This window comes from Mustela lutreola, chromosome 15, assembly GCF_030435805.1.
Source record: "Mustela lutreola isolate mMusLut2 chromosome 15, mMusLut2.pri, whole genome shotgun sequence".
Lineage (NCBI taxonomy): Eukaryota > Metazoa > Chordata > Mammalia > Carnivora > Mustelidae > Mustela > Mustela lutreola.
Window position 1 is genome coordinate 19,740,692 of NC_081304.1, and position 21,298 is coordinate 19,761,989.

At 57.0% G+C, this 21,298-nt stretch overlaps 4 protein-coding genes and 1 long non-coding RNA gene across 10 annotated transcripts; 2 read left to right on the forward strand and 3 right to left on the reverse strand.

Annotated features, from left to right (window-relative positions):
• Positions 1–1,442: 1,442 nt before the first annotated feature.
• On the forward strand, positions 1,443–6,315 carry PSMC3IP (PSMC3 interacting protein). The gene is made up of 8 exons (XM_059150530.1): positions 1,443–2,089; positions 2,185–2,285; positions 2,445–2,534; positions 4,496–4,607; positions 5,086–5,231; positions 5,317–5,370; positions 5,481–5,540; positions 5,621–6,315. Exons 1-8 carry the CDS (start codon positions 2,056–2,058, stop codon positions 5,675–5,677), a joined length of 654 nt encoding a protein of 217 aa, XP_059006513.1. The 5' UTR covers positions 1,443–2,055; the 3' UTR covers positions 5,678–6,315.
• MLX (MAX dimerization protein MLX) lies at positions 5,925–11,116 on the reverse strand. Of its 5 annotated transcripts, none has more exons than XM_059150528.1 (8): positions 10,576–10,732; positions 10,040–10,076; positions 9,459–9,548; positions 9,075–9,181; positions 8,718–8,817; positions 8,417–8,516; positions 7,864–8,065; positions 5,925–7,082 (listed from the first exon to the last, which is right to left on the reverse strand). In XM_059150528.1, the coding sequence occupies exons 1-8, from the start codon at positions 10,615–10,617 to the stop codon at positions 7,029–7,031; spliced, it is 732 nt and encodes a 243-aa protein (XP_059006511.1). In that variant the 5' UTR covers positions 10,618–10,732; the 3' UTR covers positions 5,925–7,028. The 5 variants fall into 5 exon arrangements, with proteins under 5 accessions (XP_059006511.1, XP_059006510.1, XP_059006508.1 ...); XM_059150527.1 differs by having other exon boundaries at positions 10,414–10,728; XM_059150525.1 differs by lacking the exon at positions 9,459–9,548 and having other exon boundaries at positions 9,075–9,276; positions 10,576–10,834.
• Positions 11,101–14,803, reverse strand: COASY (Coenzyme A synthase). The gene is made up of 9 exons (XM_059150522.1): positions 14,104–14,803; positions 13,264–13,478; positions 12,855–12,986; positions 12,522–12,711; positions 12,373–12,437; positions 12,102–12,186; positions 11,834–11,931; positions 11,597–11,743; positions 11,101–11,495 (listed from the first exon to the last, which is right to left on the reverse strand). The coding sequence occupies exons 1-9, from the start codon at positions 14,801–14,803 to the stop codon at positions 11,445–11,447; spliced, it is 1,683 nt and encodes a 560-aa protein (XP_059006505.1). The 3' UTR covers positions 11,101–11,444.
• On the forward strand, positions 14,709–16,303 carry LOC131817105 (uncharacterized). Its single transcript, XR_009348325.1, has 3 exons — positions 14,709–14,839; positions 15,227–15,357; positions 15,596–16,303. It is a non-coding gene; the product is annotated as an uncharacterized LOC131817105 (long non-coding RNA).
• Positions 16,304–19,013: 2,710 nt separating this feature from the next.
• On the reverse strand, positions 19,014–21,227 carry HSD17B1 (hydroxysteroid 17-beta dehydrogenase 1). 2 transcript variants are annotated; one of them, XM_059149811.1, is made up of 6 exons: positions 20,787–21,227; positions 20,525–20,692; positions 20,215–20,394; positions 20,001–20,094; positions 19,361–19,538; positions 19,014–19,256 (listed from the first exon to the last, which is right to left on the reverse strand). In XM_059149811.1, exons 1-6 carry the CDS (start codon positions 20,881–20,883, stop codon positions 19,032–19,034), a joined length of 942 nt encoding a protein of 313 aa, XP_059005794.1. In that variant the 5' UTR covers positions 20,884–21,227; the 3' UTR covers positions 19,014–19,031. The 2 variants fall into 2 exon arrangements, with proteins under 2 accessions (XP_059005794.1, XP_059005793.1); XM_059149810.1 differs by having other exon boundaries at positions 20,001–20,394.
• Positions 21,228–21,298: the final 71 nt, after the last annotated feature.

Here is a 21,298-nt window from a genome sequence, read left to right on the forward strand (position 1 = left end):
ATACCTGGGCAAGGGATGTTGGACAGAGCCCATTTTCGTGTGCTGCAGGTGGGAGTGTGCGAACATGTTTGCTCTTGGTTGATGGAAAAGGTAGAGGCCAGGAGTGAAAATTAAGGGAGAAGAGCTAGGTGCCTGTTTCATAATCACTTGTGTGTGTGAAGTTTAGGGGTAAATGGCATCTCCCTGCTTTATGGTTCTCAGACTTTGGACAGAGCCCAGATGTCTCACAGGTGAGCTCTGATGTGGGAAAAAAACGGGAAGTGTGGAAGAGGAGTGGGTTTGGGTGTGTTTGCAGGAGTGTGGGTAGCTTCAGGCCTTGGAAGTTGGCAAGACGGAGGGAGGAAGGAGAGCAAAATCTTCAGAAGGTGTTTCTTGTACCCGGGGGATCCGGCTCTGAATCTCCTTAGTCCTCCACTGTGAACTGGGGTGGGGATGGGCGGCGGGGGGTGGGGGGTGGGGGGGAGTGGTGCTGGGGAATAAATCTTGTATGAGAACAATCTTTAAGAGACTGGTATTGAATGGTGTCTTGCCCTTGGTAAGGACAGCTGGTTAATCCGAGATGGGATTAATCTGAGGTGACAGCCTCAGAAGAGTAAACCAGGGTGTGAGGGACCCCCCTGCCTGTCCCTATTTGTGACCTTTGTGATGACTACATAGGAGGCCACTTCCCCTCCCCAGGAGAGCCCAGGCAGCACAACTGGCACTCTCGACTAGCATCTAGCCTGCACTCCCATCATTTTAATTTTTTTTTAAAGATTGTATTTTTTAAAGAGTGCACAAGCAGGGAGTGGCAAACAAGAGGGAGAGAAGCAGGCTCCCTGCTGAACAAGGAGCTGGGCCTGAGGACCTGAGCCGAAGGCAGAAACCCAGCCAACTGAGCCACCTAGGCATCCCCATTTTTAATTCCTAATATTGTTCCCTAGCTGTGTGAAGACAAGTAGGTGCTTCAAAGGCTAATGAGACTTTAGGTAACAGGTTTTATTTTCTTTTTAAATTTTTTTAAAAGATTTTATTTATTTGACAGATCATAAGTAGGCAGAGAGGCAGGCAGAGAGAGGAAGCGGGCTCCCTGCAGAGCAGAGAGCCCGATGTGGGGCCAGAACCCAGGACCCTGGGATCATGACCTGAGCCGAAGGCAGAGGCTTTTAACCCACTGAGCCTCCCAGGTGCCCCTTTTTTTAAAGATTGATTTATTTAGGTAACAGGTTTTAAAAAGTAGCACCATGCTCCTCCCCTGGAGTGAGCCGCAGGGACAGCTGCTCTTTGGCCTTCGGCTGACCTCAGAAACTAGAAACACTTATTTCAGGCTTTGTCCCACTGGCCACTGTGGGCAGGAGTGGAAAACACCTGCCAGGTGTTGCCATAAGATCCACTCCGCCAACAGGAAACTTTTCTACAAGCTTTGCGGCTTAACAGTATAGCCCCCTCCCAACCCTGCTTTCCCTCGGCGTCCAAACCTCAGCGCGTGTGGAGCGCCCTCTGTGCGCGAGGCTCGGGGGCCGGCAAGTGTGGGCAGCACTGTGCTCGCAGGGCTCCCAGGCATTCTGTCTTCCCAACCGCCCTCCTGCTAGTACCTCTTGTTCCTGTTTTACAAATGAGACTGGCGGTCGAAAAGAAAACCGGGCCGTGGGACAAGACACGTCCCTGTGGGTAACTGACCCTGTGACCTTGAGCAAGTCGCTAGCCCGGCGGGAGCTGAGCCTAAGTTCTCTGCCCCTTGGAACGCCGTCCCAGCTCTCGGTCACGAGAGCTCAGCCGCCCCTGGAAGTGGGTTTCCAGACCCCAAGCAGTGGTTGGCCCGACCTGCCCCCAGAGCCGGAGGGCGCGGGCAGGAGCGGGCACGAGCCAGCGTCCCGCCCTCGCCGCGGCGACCCCGGGGGCCGACGCCCGACTCGGGTCGGACTAACTACGGCGCCCGGGAAGGTTGTTCCGTGCCTCGCGAAGACGTCCGCTTCCGCCAATCACCGCTTGCGGCCCGCCCCCTCGTCGCCGGAAGCAGCCGTTGCCTCGAGCGACGACGACGTCCGGCTTTCCGAGTTGGCGGCGGGAAAGGCCATGAGTAAAGGCCGGGCGGACGCCGCGGCGGGAGGTAAGCGGGGCGGTGGGCGCGGGGGAGACCCGGGCGGGGGGGAACGGGAGAGGCGTTGGTTGGGTGGCCCCCACCCCTGCCGCGTGTCTTCGTAGCCCCTGGGATCCTCCTGAGGTACCTGCAGGAGCAGAACAGACCCTACAGCGCCCAGGACGTGTTCGGGAACCTGCAGCGGGAACACGGACTGGGCAAGGCGGTGAGGACCCTCTCCTGGGACTCCTCCCCTTGGGGCCCCTCGAATCAGTCCGGGCTGCTGCCCTCTCGGGGCTGCCATTCCAGCCGCGGGCTTCCTAAGGCTTGTCGGGCTGAAAATCCCGCCGCATTGCTCTGACTTCCCGCCGCCCTCCCCCGCCAGGCGGTGGTGAAGGCGCTGGAGCAGCTGGCCCAGCAAGGCAAAATCAAAGAGAAGATGTACGGCAAGCAGAAGATCTATTTTGCGGACCAGGTGAGGGAACCTGTGTAGATTATCACCCGTGTGACACCCCGACATTAGGTCAGCCAGTCTCTAGAATGAACTCTCTTCTGGGGAATTTGAGGCACCCCGTGAAACTCACTTGTCCTAGGTCATGAAAAGGGCCCCAGGCACCCTTTAAATCAGAGTGGGGACTCCCCTTGCTGTGACCTAGACTTAGCGAGACTTCCAGATTCGGGACAGCATAGATGACAGAAGATCCTGAATTGCTGCTGCCGAGATCCATTCCCTCTTGGAAGTTTCTTTTTCCCAGTCATCTAGATTAGAACCTCCACCTGCCACAAGATTCGCCTTCTTCCCCCACCCCTCACTCCCAACACAGGTAACGCTGATTTTGTATCTCTGGGCCAGCCCACCACTTGGATGCCTTCTAGACCTTTCTGAGTCAGTATTACTACTGCTAAGGTAGATTGCCTCATCCCCCCAAATGGGCACCTCTCCCTACTTCTCCCTCAGTGGAGTCATGCTTCACCCAACCTAGAGACTGGGGAGCCCCTCTTCTCTCTTCCCCAGTGCCCTGTTGGTTTTCCCCCTTCCTGACTCGGCCTGTCCTTTCCATCTGCATGTCCTGATACCCTCCTAGCATCAGCTGGCCTCAGATGTCTTCAGCACTGCAGCCAGAGTGGTCTGCCTGGGTGCCCAGCGAGTGCCATTGCCCGACTTCAAACTCGCGCTCCCTAGAGTAGGGAAAAGGTACTAGGGAGACCCGGCCCCCGTGCCTCACTGTCCCTTCTCGGTCCACTTACCAGGACTAGAACATGTAGATGAGTTTTACTCCTGTGTCCTTCTTCTCCCTGGAGTTTAAAAAACCCTTCTTCCTATTCTGCCTCTTTGCTCAGCTAACTCTTGCTCATCCTGTAGGATTCCCCTCAGGGATCACCTCCAGAGACCTTCCCTGAATTCTCTGATCGCCTCTTCTGCAGGCGCTCGCTTCTTTGAGGGACGCGCTTGTCTTACGCGTCTCCTCGCTGGACCGCAGCTCTTCCAAGGCAGGCCCCACTTCTCACCCGTATTCCTTTGCTCAGCACCCCCACCCCGGAAGCTAACATCTCGTAGACACCAAATACTAGTTTCACTGAACCGAACCACCACCAAGTTTTCCTAAAACCGGTTTCATTATGTGATAACACCAGATTCCTTAAGGGAGAATTTTGCAGATTTTCTTCTGTAAAGAGCCAGACCCTTAATATTTCAGGGTTTTGCGGGCCAGATGGTCTCTTGTCCCAGGTACACAAGCTGTCACAAGCCCTCGTGACTGCCACTGGAGAGCAAAAGCCGCCCGAGACTTGTGAAGGCACAGGCATGGCTGTGTTTCAGTCGGTGTTTGTTTTCAGAACTCCGGGTCTGGCAGGATCTGGCGCGCAGGCTGTAGTTTGCTGCCTGCGGCTCTAAGGGTTTGCCTTGCCTTAATGTAGAGGCCACAACGCGCAGGCTGGCGTTCCTCTTCTCCCTAATGTGCTCCCCGTTGTTGCCGACAAGACCCCCACGGAGCCCATCCCCGAGGATGGTAGCAGCTGGTCCCTCGGGGTTGGCTGCTTCAGGCTTCAGGCTTGTCCCTTCAGTACTGCCCCTGCCTCTGTCCCCATCCCTGTTCTTCCTGTTGTGGGAACGTGTACTTCAGATATCCCTACCTTTGGGAGAATGTTCCTTTACTCCTTTAGCCCAATGAGCGATCTTAGCACTAACTGAGATCTCCGCCCTGTTAGTATATCCTGCCAGCCTTGATGCCCCTTGAGGACAGGCGCGAGGTTTCACTTCTCGATCATACCTTGTTGTTAGCTGGGACCAGTACTAAACTGAGTGGTTTCTCACAGCCCCTCTGGAGGGCTGGGGAGCCCCACAGTCTTGCATGTATGTGATGCTGCCCCCACCCCAAATGAGGCTCCCCTCCCGTGCCTCACATCAGCCCCCTTGTTTTTCCTCACCTCTGGCAGGACCAGTTTGCCATGGTGAGTGACGCTGACCTCCAAGGCCTGGATGCCAAAATCGTGGCCCTCACTGCTAAGGTGCAGAGCTTACAGCAGAGCTGCCGCCACATGGAGGCTGGTAGGACTGAGCAGCCCCCAAGGGTGCCCCTAGGGTCAGGGTCAGTCTAGAGGTCAGGGATTATGGAGTGAACGGTTTGCTGGCTGCAGTGTTGTCCCACGGCAGTGGCTCTCTGCTGGGCTGCCACAGGCATCGTATCAGAAGAGAGAACGGCTAATGGCCTTTGAATGTGAGTGGGCAGGACATGCGTTTGCTTTCCCTAACACCCTCAGCCCCTGGGCCCACACTCCCTCGGTGCCGGCTTCTCTGACTGGCTACAGGAACAGTCTGTGCAACCTCGCTTTCCCACTGCTGGTAGATGGAGGAGGAGAGAAAACAGGAATAAACTGGTAATTCTATAAGCCTTCATCTCTGCTGAGCAGTTCCAGAATGTGGAACTCATTCTGGACCCTGTGTGTAGAACGAGACCTCAGGGAGCACCCGCTGGGAAAGCCCCAGCCTCGGGGTAAGGAGTGACCCAGGGGAGCTGTGGTTTCAGAGCTGAAGGAGTTAACTAGTGCCCTGACCACACCGGAGATGCAGAAAGAGATCCAGGAGTTGAAGAAGGAGTGTGCTGGCTACAGAGAGAGACTGAAGAATATTAAAGCAGCCACCAACCACGTGACTCCAGAAGAGAAAGAGCAGGTGAGCTGGGAGCGCGGGCTGGGTGAGGCGGCGCAGCCTCGGTGGGGCTGAGGGGTTTCCCTGAGGCAGCTGTTTCCCTGCCCAGGTGTACAGGGAGAGGCAGAAGTACTGCAAGGAGTGGAGGAAGCGGAAGAGGATGGTGAGTGAGCATGCGCCGGGCAGGCCGGAGAAACGGCAGGAGAACCCGACAGCGCGGCCCCTCCAGGCGGTGCTGCCCGCCTGAAAAGGGGTGGTTTTGTTTCCTGTCAGGCAACAGAGCTGTCTGATGCCATTCTGGAAGGATACCCCAAGAGCAAGAAGCAGTTCTTTGTAAGTGATTCTCTCTCCCGTCCCCGCTCCCCTGGGTGCTGGGTCCAAGGAGCGCTCACTCACTTGTCTCCCTGCCCCAGGAGGAAGTCGGGATAGAGACAGATGAGGATCACAACGTGAAGCTCCCAGACCCTTGAGGGGTCCCCGGGCAGGACCCGGGGGGGGGGATGGAAAGAGAGGTCCCGCACTGGTTGGCTCCTCCTGGTTGGCTTCTGTGTTTGTTCCTGCTGCTGTCTTTGGGCAGAGCAGCTGGGAGAGGGGCAGGAGCCAGAGTATGGGGCGCAGGGAGTGAGCGAGCCCACAGCCGACAGGCTCAGGTGCCAGGTGCGTTTTACTGGCTACATTCCAGTTGCTTGAACTGAACGCTCCAACTGGAAACAACGCTAAAGGAAAGCATTTGGCAGTATTTATTGTAATACAGTTTGATATAAAAATACTTAAATTTCCTCTGGATAACCAAACCTCGCAGATGTCAACCCTGCAGAAGGCTACAGAGTAGAGACAGGAAACTATATAGCATTCAAGGAGCCCGAGTCCTTACCCAGGACTTCTTGGAGCTCTGTACCCCAGGAGGCCTTTAAATACCTTCTCTACCCCTTCACTCTGACCCCAAGTCCTGGGAGAGATGCAGGCAGCACAGGGACCGAGACCCAGATACACTTGACAGGAAGGGTGGGAGTGGTTCTGAGGCCCAGTTTGTTTTCCAAAATTGTAAGTTTAGCAAAACTGCACTGTTGGTGTTTATTTAGAAAATTAAAAAAAGAAAAAAAAACTATTACCATGTAGTGCTGTGTGTCACACTTGACTTCTCTGTGCTGTGCTCCTGCCTGTGGACACATAGGGAGCAGGAGCACACAGGAAGGCCGCTTCCCTCTAGCACCCAGAGCAGGATAAGAGAGGCGATAGAGTAGCAGGTGAGGGCAGGATCCTGGCAGCCCTGCCCAGAGCTGGCTGGCAGAGCCCGGGTCCCACCTTGGGCCCACCAGGGAGCCCTAGCCCAGGTACTAGGTAGCCTGTCACACTTCATGGCTGTGAGAGTATTTCCTCGTGTTCCTTTCTTTCTGTCCAACTACTGCCAAAATGGCCAAACTTGGGCCAGGTGTTGCCCAAATCTGGTCCAAGAGACCAAACCAAATGCAAATAGTAGCTCCCAGATATGTGTAGATCTGGAGCAAAAATCTGAGGCTTAGAAGAGGAGAGGACGGGAGCTCTTGGGGATGCCCAGAGCAGACCCCCACCCTGAGGATTTTTACAGGGAGAGGGGAAAGACAAGAGGCTCGAGTTTTGTGGTCAATATAATAAATTAAAGCTTTCACAAAACAAATACCCCAGCCCCACTGAGGATGAGGGGTGTCGGGGAACCAAATGCTGGGAACCAGGGAACCTGTGGGCAGCATCGAGTCTGATCTCAGAAGGCCAGCGGCTCTGTGGCCAAGCAGGAGACTTGGGCCTCTCGCTGGCTCTTCTGTGGGTTCGGGGCGCTGGTCATTAGAGCTGGTTCTTCAGCTGGTGCAGGACACCAATCACGATTTCCCGGAGGGTCTGGTGGGGGCAGCAGAGGGAGGCATGGGTGACGCTCAGGCAAGGACAGAGCGCGGGCTCTGTGACCTGTGCCTACACAAGGCGCACTCTTTAGAATGCAACAGAAAAAGCCCCTGAGCTGCACTGCTATCTGCAGTTTACTCTGAAATGTCCCTGCGAGAGCACAGGGGAAGGGATGGAGGCACGGCCGGCCGGCTATGTGGAAAAGCAAATGCAAGAAATGGAAACGGCAAAAAAAAAGAAAAAAGAAATGGAAACGGCAGCATTTAGGTGTGGGCTTGGGAGCGTTCGGGACATACTATGCTTCAAGTGTTCCCAGAAAATGTCAGGAAACAAAAAAGTGGGACTCTGCGGATGCAAGTCAAGCCTCAGGAAAGGCAACCAGGCCTCAGGAGCACAAGCCTCCAGCGACAGCATTCACACGCTGCCCCATTACAAAGAACACAAGCCCCGGGCCAGACTACTCCCACGGGCCTGGGGGTGACGGCCAGCAATCTTCCACATGGCCGAGTGAATCTGCTGCCGCAGTGAGGGCAACACGCTAGGCAACCACACGTGGGCTGAGAAGGGCCAGGGTTAGGCCCATGGGACTTAAGTGCCTGATCAGTCCTGCCAAATGAAACCTTATAGGAAAATCTGGGCTAAGAAGCAGAAGAGGGAGACACCCCCAAGAAACCTGAAAGCTGCTGCCCTCCTCCTCTGGACAAATTCACACTTGGGCCACTTTGCCCGGAGGAATGTACCCCCCCACACACACCCCACAATCACAGCTACCCCGTACCTGAGGCTTACAATGCTCCTCAATCCAGCTGAAGACACAGGCTGACAGCTCCTGGAAGCTGGCCACGGAGATGGAGGCATTGAAGGACTGGAACAGGGAGTCCATGATGCCTTGAAACACATTGAACTTGACCTGGTCAGAGACCTGGTCTTCCCCCTCATGGGGGTTGTCCTGGTGTGCCTTCACAATCTGCTCGTAGTTCCTGAAATCGAGGAGTGGACAGGGCTCAGGTGCCCGAGGTTCTCCCCCAGGAAGGGGCTCCTGGAGAGCTGCTGCGAGGTAGTTCACATCAGCCAGACACTGCTCCGGGACAGAAATGGTGACCCCCCCCTCTTCCCACCCTTCCCTTCATGAAGCCCACAGGCACTTCGAGAACGTGCTGTGCGTTAGGGACAAGGGGGTACAGAGTCTGGCCTCCAAGCGGCCACCTAAGGGAGTGAGAGGATTATCTGGCCTATAGTATCTGATGTGGCCTTTGAGAGGAAGGTATGAACTGAGGTCTGCCCAAGTCCCCTCAGAAGCCCTGGTTCCCCCAGCTCAGTGTCACCCTTACACTTTCATGATCTTCAGGGCTGTGACATCCTTGCGTAGCATGGACACTTCCTCCTCCTGCTTTTTCTTCTCCTTGTGCAAAAACTGGATGTAGTCAATGGCTGGGGTGGGTGGGGGTGGGCACAGAGGAAGTCTCAACCAGAAGGACAAGGCTGACTTTGTCTCCCCCCCCGCCCCGTCCCACTCCCCACCTGCCCCACAACCACCACCCAACCAGGGCCAGGCCGAGAGTGGGTAGAAGGCTCTGGCCTCTTCACTGCCCTGCTGGCCCCAACCACTCCCAGGGCTCTCCCTGGTCATACTCTTCTGTAGAACGATGGCTTTGCTGAGCTTCTGGGAACCAATGGAGAAGTCCTGCTGCTGGCAAGTGGGGACGATTGTCTGAAGGTCATCATAGCCTCTCTGTGGAGACATCAGTGGAAACAAGGCTTCCTTTAACTCTGCAGATTAAGGCAAACTCGCACCAAGCTTTCTCTTCAAGAACTGAGTTCCATGCTCGAAACTCAAACGGGTGGGGGTGCTGGAAGGAGAGTGTTCTCATCCAGAGACTAGATTAGCTGCCCGCAAGGATGCCTGGGGCTGTCCGATGAGGTCGGGGCAGAGCAAATCAAATGTAACAGGCCTTCCCGCGCTGGCTGAGCTGCAGGCCCCCCAGTCACCTTGATGGCATCTCTCCTCTTCTGCTCAGCCTGCGTGTGTGCTCGCCGCCGCCGGTCCTTGTAGGACTCCTTGTAGGACTCCTGGTGGTAATCGCTGTCCTCGTCATCTACGCTCAAAGTTGGGGGCGGGAAGAGGTCATTTTGAGGCCCAGTGGGGCCCAGCTCACCAACCGTGCCCCACTGGGTAAGAAAAAACTGGTACCTAGAGACAGCAAATGGACAGAACAACCTAAGGTCCTAGATGAGGTGAGAGACAGTGAGAGCCTGTGTCTATCACTAGGCTTCCAACACCCCCATGTGGGTGACTGGAGCTTCCTGTCTGGGAAATACACTAAAATGATGGTGTAACTGAGTCCCCCCAGGTTGGGGCATGTTGCTGCCTACCTGTATTGGGGACGGAAGAGGCACTGGTGGAACCGATGCTATTAGCTCTGGACACTACACTCCCCTTTCGGGTACTTTCTACAAAAAGCCCTGGAAAAGAGAGGTCCCAATCACTAAGGAGTAAGGCAGGGGAACACTATATAAGACCCTGAGAAACCTGTGGGTACAGTGGCTTCCTGATCCTTAAATCTGACCTCTCCCTTTCAACCCAAAAGCCATTCATACTGGGGCACCCATTTCCTGTTTGTGCCATGCTGCAATGCTCCTGTCCCTGATGTCCACACTGCTCCATGGGCCTGTAATGGTACCACTGGTTCACAAAATGGCATCTGGGCACAATGAGGGTGAGAGAGCGGCCAGCTATCACTACTGTCATCACCTCCCTGCTTCAGAGCAGAGGGAACCAGGTGTACCCTTATGCTTCCTGCCCCGGTCCTGCAGCTCCTCCCTGTCTCAGGGCAGGAACTCGGCTCAGGGACAGTGGACTGTGCTCAGGTGTGGCTTGCAAGACCACGGGAATCTTCTATAAGGCTGCAGCGGGAGCGTCATGGGGGAGCTGGAGACAGTGGGGAGGCACTCACCGGGGTCCAGACTGTTGTCGCTGTAGGCGTATTCCACCTGCAGCACCAAGCAAAGGAAGCTCATCAGACCTCGGCCCAGGGTCCACACCTCCTTTTACTGCGCGCGCGCGCACACTCACACATCCTACCTACACCAGCCCCTAAGGTATGCAGACAATTTCAGGATGCGCGCGTGCGCGCACGCACACACACTCTTCCCCCTGGGGTGCGCAGGCGACTGCAGGACTGCCCCGGGAGCCAAGAGCGGATAGGCCATAGGAGCGCCTCCCCTCCGCAGGACCCCGTCTGCCCCTACCCACGCTCCAGCACCTCCCCAGCCCCCAAACCCTGCCCCCCCCAACACTCGTGTACACACGCGTCACTTGTCTCCCCACCTTGGCACGCGCGGGGTGAGAGCTGTCTTCTCTGCAGCCCCGGGGCCCGGAGGGCGGGGGGACCTTTGGGGACTGCAAGGAATCCCCTCGTCTTCCGGCCCCCCCACGTGCACGAGCCCGACCCGCCCTCCCCTCGCCGGCGTGCGCGCCCGCGGGGCTTGCCTTGACCCAGGGGTCGTCCGGAGAGGCGCCCGGCTCTGTCATCTCCGACCCACCAAACGGAAACCAGCCCACGGGCGGGCCCCCTGCTGCGAGGAAGAGGCGAGGCGCATCCACGTGACCCAAACCCACCAACCCAAGAACGGGAGGCGGAGGGCGGAGCGAGCGCATGCGCAGCCCAGAAACACGGAACCGGTGGCGTCGGAGCGGGAACAGGTAGCGTTTCTGCTGCCGCGACGTGAATCATTCTGTAAAATGGGGTCCCCTCAAAAGGCTCGTCCAGTGTCACCGACAGTCTTGTGCACGGGCTGTGCGAACCCAGGCGGCTCTCGGGGCGCGTGTCCCAGCCCTGCCCTGCAGGGGGCCTGGAAGGTGCAGACTTGGCCACCTGGGCAGACCCTGTGTGGCACCTCTGCCTGGCTAGCTTCGAAAGCCAAGCTCTTAACCACTGCACTCCGAGGTTCCGGCTCAAGGCTCCCCAAGATACCCAGAGGCATTGGGGCAGGAAGCAGACACCACACAGGCAACACCCTGCAACATTCATCTTTAATTCTGTTACAAGTTCCCAGTGTTTGCCCTGGCCACGGACAGCTGTAGATATCACACGCTGTGGGCAAGAGTAGGCACAGAATGCCAGAGAGGCCTGCTTCCCCAAGTGCTACAACCTCAGTGATGGCCAAAGGCCAGCCAGCAAGCTCCATAAGGCTCCGCATGCCCACCAGGCCTGGCCCTGCGCTCCCCAGTTTGGCTCAGAGCCCTCTAGGCCCAACCAGGATGAGCACGGAGGCCCCCATTCCTCCTCACCACTGAATCTCTGGGCAGCTCCAAGGGCCACTCTGGCCCCACAGAGAACTCAATGTCAGCCACAGGCCTCACAGCATCTGGGGGATGCGCTTCTGCAGGAGAGCCCAGGCTTTCTCCACCTTTGAGCAGGCCAGAAAGTTTGGAGGAAGAGAGGACAGGGTCAGGCAGGCACCCAGCAGAGACCACTTCCCCACAACCCAGCCCTTCCCTCAGCACCAACCTGGCGTTGGGTGACATGCGGTTCCCATAAGGTGCTCAGCACCACGTGGCTCTGGTCCACGAGTTGCTGCCCACTCATCTGGCTCTGCAACCGGCTCTGAGCTGCAGCCTCACTTAGGCCATCCCTCTCCACGATGCGTCGTATGGCCTTGGCACAGACAAGGCATAGGTCAGCCCACTGGCTCAGAGCAGGCTGCGATCTGCAGTGGGGACAGGGTGGGAGATGGGGTCCAGATACCTCAGTCTCAGGAATGACAACGGTCCACACCTCATGCACCATGTCCTGCCAGCCGGCTTCAAGCAGCATAGCAGCATCGATCACACACACGTGCTTTCCTGTGGGGAGACCGCAGTCACCGGTGGCAGCATACCGCCACTTACCAACAGAGAGCCAGTGAGGCCTAGTCCCGAGGAAAGTGGAGGGTCTGCCTTGGGGTGGGGAAGCTCCCAGGAGGAGAACTGGCTTGATGTCCCCCTTGGCTGCTCCCCTTATCCCTCCCACTCACCCTCAGCCATAGCGTGCTCCATCTCCTCTCGCGCCAGCCTTGCGATAACTGGCCACATGATATCCGTGAGTATCTTCAGCTGCTTCTGAGGAGGAGAACAGAGGAAGTAGACAGTTTACCTTCCCTCAGTGACGGAGTCAGCCCGAGGGAGGAGGTGACTGGGAACAGATGAGTGGAAAGTGGCACTCTGAACCAGAGCAGAGAGGTCCACTGGGTCCCAACTTCTGCGTCTAGTAGTAGCTGAGGAACCCTTGAAGAAGAGTATGTTTACCTTGTTCCCAAACACCCGGCTGCCTAGGACCTTCCTGTTGATAATGCCATCTTTATGGAGAATATCTGGACAACAGAGACAGGGGACTGGGCAAGGAGGCCAGGCCGACTCCTCCCTTCGGGCCACTTGCAGCCCTCCCCAGGTATTACCTGTTCCAAAGGCCTCCACAACAGGCTGGTAGGCAGGACCACCTGGGGCATAGGCCCTATGGCCCAGCTGGTCACTGTCGATGACATATGCCCCCAGGCCCTTAAGCCGTTGAGCTACTGAGCTTTTCCCGGAGCCACTGATGCCCGTCAGCCCAATCACGTAGAGTTGTGTGGGGAGCTCTGGCCTCTTCTGGAGGTGGAGGAGAGGGAACCCCAGTTATTAAGACTGGAACCCCAGTCTTCAGACTCATCCTTGGGACTGAATTATTCAGTCTTGACTCTCCAGCATTTCCAGCCCACCCAGGAGGGGAGAGAGTGGGAGGGCAGGCATACATATGGAGGCCGAAGCAGTTTTCCCAGCATGCGATGGCGGAAGCTAGAAGAGCTGACTTTATCTTCTTCATTTTCCTTGTGGCTTTGGTCCTTCAGCAGCTGGATCTGGTATAAGGCAAGCTCCTCCAGGTCCTGTAGTAAAAGAGGAGGGGTGAGGAGAGGGAAGGAGGGACAGGAGGACAGTGACAATCGAGCTGTCCCCCACTCCCCCTTATCCTCCCCTACGTATTCCAGAGGTAGAGCCTGAGTCCAAGGGCAAGCTGGGAACCGGTTCCTTCTTGCCTCTTCCTCACCACCCTAAACCCTCTCTTCCCTCCTCTAGGGTTGTGGTACTTCCAGCAGTCCCCCATGTGGCCTTCCCCAACCCCATCCCCATCCACTCCCTCTGCCAGTCTCTCCCAGGGGTTACATTCTCAAGGCGGAAGCGGTTGACGGCCATCCCCCCACGATAGGTCTCCTCGCTGACCACCAGGAACTCCAAGGAGGGGTCAGAGCCAGCGGGCCCATAGGGGTCCAGCAGGGGGATGATATCAAAAGTCAAGGAGGGCTTGATGTCCACCAGGAACTCACTCAGATGTTCCACACGCTCTGCGTAGGGTTGGAGCAGCTCAGGGAGCAACTTGCCTGGGGAAGGAGCCCAAAAGAACAGGGAGATCTTTTTATTGGGTAAGAAAAGTATAAGCAAGTTTGGGGAAGACTGTCCCCAAGCATCCAATCTCCAGATAGGGGTGGGTGGCAGGAAGAAAGGGCTAAGCTGGGAAGTGGTCTGTGTCAGGGGAGCTACCAAGAGGGGGCAGCCGCCAAGCACAATAGTCATGGCAGGCACCTGTTCCCAGAGAACCAGCAGTGCCAGCATCAGAGTCAGATGGTGAATTCCAAGACCCACCCAACCACAAGTCCCCTCTTAACTGTGTCTCCGGCACAACTACCTACAACCCACTCATCCATTTATTGCAAGGGTCTCCATTTGTAGGGTTCATCACCCAAAGAACTTCTTAAAAGTGCAGACTCCTTGGCTCCACATTTGGGGGAATTCTGATTTGAATGGTGACTAGACCACAATCTGAGAAAGCTGCACTTAATCATTTAACATAATTTCCTTAGCACCAACTGCGTGCCAGTCACCGTGACATCTGGGAAGGGTGGGAAGTAACGGAGGGCCCCCCTGTTCCTCAATTATGAACTGGGGACAAGGTTAAGGAGTTCTGAGGGCCTTCCCCTGCTCTATTCCAGGGTCAGTCTCACTCACTCTTCAACAGGTCTTTGTCTGCTACTCCCACCACAAGCTGCTCCTGGGCCAGGATGCACGCGACGCTCAGCAACACCTTGTGAGCATTGTGCAGGCGGTCAAATGTGCCACCCACAGCCCCACGGTGGTAGCCACGCACTGGCTGCTTTGGAGACCTGGCCACGGGGGAGGCTGGCCTGATGGTGGAGGGTAAGGGGACATCCAGGGACTCCACAGGCAGCTCTCCGGGCCCATAATCGGGGTATAGCAGCACTGAAGCCAGTTGGGGACAACAACTATAGCAGCTGGTGGCATAACGCTCTAGCTGTTGCTTGACTGGGTTGTACTGGCTTCCGTCCAGGGTCTGAAAGTCAGTCAGCACCACTTCCGGTGGGTGGGCCAGGTTCTGGACTGAACCGGATAGGGGAGGTAGAAAGGCGCTCTTGGCTCCGATATTGGTCAGCAGGACTCTGACGTCCAGGTGCCTGTGGACGTCGGCGCCAGCGTAGAGGTGTGTGATGAAATCCAAGACCTCAAACGTGGCCTGCACCAGGCTGGATTGGGGCTGAGCTGGGGCCCCCAGACTCATGCCCGGCTGCAGGTGTACATAGAGCGTGTGATTCACCAGCCGGGCCGCCGAGGTCAGGATGGGGGCCAGGCGAGGGGCCAGGGAGGCCAAGGGCGTCGTCAGCACCAGGAGGCCCGACCGGAATACGGCCATGCTGCCCAGGCCTGCGGACAGCCAGGGAGACGAGGCGTGGGTGACTGAGAAGTTATGTGGCTGAGGCTGAAAAGCGGGGCCTTGGACCCAAGGGAGGGGACCTGGCGCAGGGACAGGGGTCTGTGCTGATCCAGAGGAAACCGGGGGAAGGCACGGGGCCTGGTACATGGCGCCTCGGGTCTATGTGCTAAGCCGCGCTTTCCACATTTCTCAAACGCAGCGGTGAAGTCGCTGAACTGAATCGAAATCCTGGGTGGGGAAACTAGGCTGGACAAGAGCCCCTGAGTCATAGGGCTGGGGATCCAGAAATCCCGGCCCCTCCTGACACGCTGGACCCGGGTCCTCAGAGACTCGAAGGAGGGGACTAGAGGAAAACGTTCAGGCTCGGGTCGGTCCCCTACTTACTGAGACCTCTGGGCTTAGGTTCCGCGAGTGCCGCCGCGGAGGCTCACCTGGATGCGACCCGGAAATACTAGCTCAGCAGCTCCGTGTCCGAGCTACGGAACGGCAGAAAGGCCAAAGTGTCTGCTCTGTTCGGGATCTCGCGAGACTTTGTATGGCGTTGGGCGAGTCCTGCTGAGGGGGCGGGGCCGGGCTCGGGGGTTGGGCAGGCGGGTGAAGCCTTATTTCTAGATTCCAGAGTCCAGGGGTTTGGACCGTGGAGGGCTAGGCGGTCCTGAAAGGGTTTTGTGGATGCTCTTTAGACATTAAGAGAATGGCTTCAGGCAGGTTACCCAGGAGACAGCGGCAAAGGCAGAACTAACACCTGGCTTTCCTCTTCATAAATTATAGAAATGGGAGTCACAGGGTGGCACTGAATTCAGGACTCAGAGCCCCCGCAGCCCTCCTGGCGCCCTCCCAGTCTGAGGATCCTCCTGTGGAAGGACCACTCTGTCCGAGTCCCCATTTCACAGCTGGAGAAATTGAAGCCGTCTGTGTTCCAGGAACATTATAAGGAAGGTCTTGTGGCTCCGAAGCTCTCCACACCACCCCGAACCAGTTTGAGAGAGAGAGGAGGAGAGCTCTGCCTGGCAGCTCATAGGGTTGCCAGAGGATGGTCTCCAGACGGGAGAAAAGGGGAGGACGGAGGGAGACCTAGTGGCAAGGGTTTACTGTGAAGCTAATGGGGCCCGAAAGGTTGGAACTGGTAGCCTCCATGGGGAGAGGAAGCTAGGATGCTATCAGGAGATATTTCAGATAAAGTGTCCATAAAGATCTCAAAAGGGAGGGAAACCAGTTTCCAAGATTCCTGTAATGTGCTATCGTTTATTTTCCCAAACTAAACAATGCTTGTTTTCATAATTATGTAGGTTCATTTTGTATTTTTTTAAAAAGACTTTAGGGGCACCTGGGTGGCTCAGTGGGTTAAGCCTCTGCCTTTGGCTCAGGTCATGATCTCAGGGTCCTGGGATTGAGCCTCACATCGGGCTCTCTGCTCAGCGAGGAGCCTGCTTTCCTCCTCTCTTTCTGCCTGCCTCTCTGCCTACCTGTGATCTCTTGTCTGTCAAATAAATAAATAAAATATTTTTAAAAAATTTAAAAATATATATTTTATTTATTTAGGGCGCCTGGGTGGCTCAGTTGTTAAGCGTAGGCCTTCAGCTGGAGTCATGATCCCAGTGTCCTGGGATCCAGCACAGCATTGAGCACCCTGCACAGCAAGAAGCCTGCTTTTCCCTCTCCCACTCTCCCTACTTGTGTTCCCTCTCTTGCTGTCTGAGCTGAAGGCAGATGTTTAATCGACTGAGCCACCGAGGCACCTTAAAAAGGGATCCCAAAGGGTGCCCGGCTGGCTCAGTCCGTAGAGCATGCAACACTTGATCTCACAGTTGTAAGTTCAAGCCCCACATCGGGTGTAGAGTACTTAAAAATAAAATCTTAACGTGTTGTGATGAGCACTGGGTGAATCGTTGAACACTACATCAAAAATGAATGATGAAAAAGAAACAAAAGTAAACAACTAATGATGTACTATATGTTGGCTAACTGAATATAATAAAAAAATAAAATCTTAAAAAGTAAATAAAGAGGTGTCCCAAAAGGTGTGTATAAGCCTTTGGCCCCACAGAGCCTGGATCTGCCCCTGGAGTCAAGGATTCGAAGAGTCACAAAGTCACTGAGCCCAGCCTTCTAGCAGGAGATACCTGCTAGAATTGGATTTTTTTTTTTTTTAGATTTTATTTATTTATTTGATAGAAAACATAAGCAGGGGTAGCAGAAGGCAGAGGCTCTCAGGGAGCCTAATGAGGGCTCGATCCCAGAATCCTGGGATCATGACTTGAGCTGAAGACTGAGGCTTAACCCACTGAGCCACCCAGGCGCCCCCCTAGGTTGGATTTTTAAAAAGAGAACCCAGGGGCACCTGGGTGCCTCAGTGGGTTAAAGCCTCCGCCTTCAGCTCAGGTCATGGTCTCGGGGTCCTGGGATCAAGTCCTGAGTTGGGCTCTCTGCTCAGCAGGGAGCCTGTTTCCCTTCCTCTCTCTCTGCCTGCCTCTCTGCCTACTTGTGATCTCTGTCAAATAAATAAGTAAAATCTTTTTAAAAAAGAAAAGAACAGGGACGCCTGGGTGGCTCAGTGGGTTAAGCCACTGTCTTCGGCTCAGGTCATGATCCCAGGGTCCTGGGATCGAGCCCCAAATCAGGCTCTCTGCTCAGCAGGGAGCCTGCTTCCTCCTCTCTCTCTGCCTGCCTCTCTGACTGCTTGTCATCTCTCTCTGTCAAATAAATAAATAAAATCTTTAAAAAAAAAAAAAAAAAGAAAAGAACAGCTTGGGGGACTGAAGCTGGGCTCTGAGAGCAGGTCCTATGTCGCAGAGATTCATGCCGCATGGTCTTTTCCCCTTCTGTGGCCTTGCTGGATCCTGAAGGGACAGCAGAACCATCTGGGCTGGCGAGGCAGGGGGATAGGTAGGGATGAGCCGGCTGAGGTCCCCTGTCCTAGGAGCAGAAGCAGCCAGCAAGACAACTACCTGGAAGTAGCAGCAGGCCAAGATGGGGTGACTCCTTCCGGCCCCCCTCAGTTTCCACACAAAACCCCAGCAGTTTCCTCTCTATTCCAGCTTCCCAAGTTCTCTGCAGCCAGGACCCTCCCCTCTCCAAATGGTCATTTCCCTCTGCATCTCCTAGTCCCTTCCCTAGTCCCATCTTCTGGGCACCCCTGCCCTTCCTCTGTCTGCAACCTCCAGCCTATTCTCCATGTATCCTCCAGCCCTCCTCTGACACCCAGCACCTTAGAAAGAGACTGGCTGGACAACCCTGCAGGCCCTTTCACGGGTTCCTGCCACCCCAGCGCCTTCCCCCGCCTGCAGGAAGGATAGCCCCTCAGGCACCCACTTGGCCTGGAGCTTCAGCTGAACCTAGTGAGTGGCAGCCTCTGGGCTGGTGGGCATCCATCCAGTTGAGTTTTGTCAAGGGCCTGGGCAGGAGGAGGACGAATGGAGCTGTGTCCTTTTGACTCACTTAGTTTTGCTTCTTCTTTACATATCTAGCTTCCATATGGGAACACAATTACCATAGTAACACCACTAGTAGTAGAAAGAATATCAGGGCCTGCTATTAAGACCTCCGTCCCGGGGTGCCTGGGTGGCTCAGTGGATTAAGCCTCTGCCTTTGGCTGAGGTCATGGTCTCAGGGTCCTGGGATTGAGTCTCGCATCAGGCTCTCTGCTCAGCAGGGAGCCTGCTTCCCCCACCCCCAGTCTGCCTCTCTGCCTACTTGTGATCTCTCTCTCTGTGTCAAATAAATAAAAAAAATAAAATCTTAAAAAAAAAATAAATGACCTCCATCCCAGGGACATTCAGGTGGCTCAGTTGGCACCCCCATATACTCCATGACATAGGTCTTATACCCATTTTACAGGTAAGAGAACAGTGGGAGAAAGGTTAAGGCCCTTGCTTGATATCCCATGACTAGTGTGTGTGTGTGTGGGGGGCGAGTCACAACCTGGCTCTCGCCCTTCCCCGGTCCACCTAACGCCTGCTGCAGACACCGCATGGGAATCCATGCGTCGCCGCCCTGTCCTTCCTCGGGCTAGCCTCTTCCTCTTTCTGGGCTTCGGTTTCCGCACAGCTATAACCCGGGCTAACCACGATCTTTCCAGATCGCCCACCCGCGGCACGCGCCACTTGTCCCACCGGAGCAGTGCAGCCGGCAGCCTGGCGCCGTCCCACAGAACCGCGCGCCCCTGGGGCACAAAGGAGAGAGCAGCAGACAGCGGCGGACCAAGCCTTTATTGCGGGGCGGTGGCGGCGGGAGGAGCGCAGAGCTCGGGGCCGCCGGGGGCCGCGGCGTTCGGCTCCTCCTCGGGATCGTCGGCGAACACCGCGTGGTGCATGGCGGCGACGTAGCTGCAGCCGCTGGGGTCGGCCAGACGCAGGTGCGCCAGCGGCAGGAAGCTCTCGGTGCTGAAGTAGCGCAGCGCGGGGCGCGGGGCGCGCAGCGCGGCGAGGAAGACCTGCCGCGACCGGAGGAGGCGCGCTGGCAGGAGCTGGGTACCCCGCCCCGCCCCCACCGCCGCTGCGCGCCGTCCCTGCTCCCGGGACCGCGGCCGACCCCTACCTCGGTCACCTCCTCCGGGTCCTGCGCCGCCTCGCGGAAGATCCGCTCCAGATGGCGCTGGTAGCGGGAGAAGAGGTGGCGGGTCTCGGCGTCCGCGCCGTCCAGCACGCCGCCCGCGACGCCCTCCAGCTTCTCCAGGAAGGCGGTGCGCACCGGGCCGCACTCTATGAGGCTCACGCTGCGGGCCCAAAGCGGCGAGTGGGAGGGGGGCGCAGCCAGCAGGCCGGACCCCAGCCCTGCCGCCGGGCAGGGCAGGACCAGCGAGATGCGGGTCTATGCCCGGGAGCCGGCGCCGCCGAGGTAACCAGAGCCTTTGAAAAGCGGCTTACAGCCCGAAAAGCACCCCTGCCTCCCCCCCTCCCACAGCCATTTCGGGGGTGTGAGGGAGATTTGCATCGGAATTCCAACCTGGCAAGCTCCCTTACTGTGTGACCTTGAGCCAGTCACCTAACCTCTTCGGCTTCCCAGCTGGATGGCAGCAGAGGCGCGGTAAGGAATGGCAAGTGCCCTGGCACACGATAATTGTGACCCACAGTGGGGAGGGGCCAGGGAGAACGCCTGAGAGAGGCTCCAACAGGACAGGGGGCTGGAGTTCCCAAAGTCAGGGGGCAGGGGTCCCCGGAGCGGGGCGCTGACTCACTGGACCCCGAAGGGAGGCAGGAGAACCGCCAGACTCTCGCACAGACCTTCGATCGCAAACTTGCTGGCGCAGTAAACCGCGTTGAACGGCAGCCCTTCGAGGGGAGAAGAGGCTTCGGAGGCTTGTCTGGGAGGGTCGCCACCGGAAGCCCCAGACAGCCAGAGGCACTGCCACAGGCCCCGCCCCTCCTGCTGGCCCCGCCCCATCCACGCACCCATCAAGCCGCCCATGCTCCCGGTCACCAGCACACGTCCCGAGCGGCGGCGCTTCATGTCGGGCAGGAAGGCCTGCAGTGTCCGCACCGTCCCGGCCACGTTCACGTCCAGCACGGACCCCACTGCGCCAGCCGTATGCGCCTCCAGCGGCCCGAGCAGACCCCGCCCCGCATTACAAACTGAGGGGAGAGAAGTCGGACCCTGCCTGCCTCTCTGTCCTCGGACCCAGCAGGTCCCTGGGCCTCAGGACATTTTGGTTTGGACACAGTGCCGGGGAGGCTTCTGCACGCGTGTTGCGGGGAGGCTCACCCAGCACGTCCACGCGGCCCTCGGTCACGCGTGCCCGGGCAGCGGCCACAGAATCCGCGTCCCTCACGTCCAGCTGCAACGTCTCCAGGGAGCCAGGAGGGCACCCTAGGGACCGGGCTGCCTCCCACAGAGGGCCCTGCGCCCTCAGGTCCCGCAGCGTGGCATACACTGGAAGTTCGGAAGAAGATGAGGATCTAAATTCCCTGCTTACCACTACCTGGTCCCCTTGGACCCGGGCTCTCCATCCCAGCCTCTCAACTACCTTTGAAGCTCCGGGAGGGGTCGGACGCCAGACGCAGGGCCAGGTGCAGGCCGATGCCAGAGGAACAGCCAGTGATGAGCACGACTGTGCGGTCCATGGGGAGACCGTGGGGAGAGGTCCAGGGAGTGCACCGCTCAAGACTCTGAGCTCTTTAAGCTAACCTGCTCCGCCCCGCCCCCGCCCTCGGGGTCCCCACCCCTTGTTGTGTCTCCAACCTAATCTCAAGGCTGAGCCCTCCTTCGGGTATGGGGCCTGCTCTCCTTGTCCTGCTCCCGGTCAAGGTGGAGATGAGGCCCCTGCTGAGAATACCCGTTCTTTGGTGGCTGGTCAGAGGCAAGGCAAAGCTTTGCGACTAGGAGATGTGGGCACTGAGTGCCCTGGACACATCTTCCCCTGGGTGTGCCTCTGTCCCATAGAGACAATTACAGGTTCCAAAGTTGGCTGCGGTGGTGAAAGTAAACGTTTTGGGAGGGCATTCCCGGTTTCAAGGTCGGGTGTTAGTATCAGAAACA

Bases quoted from the DNA above. Each gene is read 5' to 3' on its own strand.
- PSMC3IP (XM_059150530.1), top strand. From the start codon at position 2,056: ATGAGTAAAGGCCGGGCGGACGCCGCGGCGGGAG. The intron at 2,286-2,444 runs GTGAGGACCCTC...CTCCCCCGCCAG, and splicing joins AACACGGACTGGGCAAGGCG to GCGGTGGTGAAGGCGCTGGA. The intron at 4,608-5,085 runs GTAGGACTGAGC...CTGTGGTTTCAG, and splicing joins CTGCCGCCACATGGAGGCTG to AGCTGAAGGAGTTAACTAGT.
- MLX (XM_059150526.1), bottom strand. From the start codon at position 11,116: ATGAATGTTGCAGGGTGTTGCCTGTGTGGTGTCTGCTTCCTGCCCCAA. The intron at 9,277-10,039 runs GTGAGTGCCTCC...TGCTGTCTCTAG, and splicing joins CGACAACAGTCTGGACCCCG to GTACCAGTTTTTTCTTACCC. The intron at 7,974-8,416 runs GTAAGGGTGACA...ATGTGTTTCAAG, and splicing joins GCCCTGAAGATCATGAAAGT to GCATCATGGACTCCCTGTTC.
- COASY (XM_059150522.1), bottom strand. From the start codon at position 14,803: ATGGCCGTATTCCGGTCGGGCCTCCTGGTGCTGACGACGCCCTTGGCC. The intron at 12,987-13,263 runs GTAACCCCTGGG...CTTTTACTACAG, and splicing joins ACCGCTTCCGCCTTGAGAAT to GACCTGGAGGAGCTTGCCTT. The intron at 12,438-12,521 runs GTAATACCTGGG...TCTGTTGTCCAG, and splicing joins TGTGGAGGCCTTTGGAACAG to ATATTCTCCATAAAGATGGC.
- HSD17B1 (XM_059149810.1), bottom strand. From the start codon at position 20,883: ATGGACCGCACAGTCGTGCTCATCACTGGCTGTTCCTCTGGCATCGGC. The intron at 20,693-20,786 runs GTAGTTGAGAGG...CCGAACTTCCAG, and splicing joins CCCCTCCCGGAGCTTCAAAG to TGTATGCCACGCTGCGGGAC. The intron at 19,539-20,000 runs GTGAGTCAGCGC...TTGGGCCCGCAG, and splicing joins CTGCCTCCCTTCGGGGTCCA to CGTGAGCCTCATAGAGTGCG.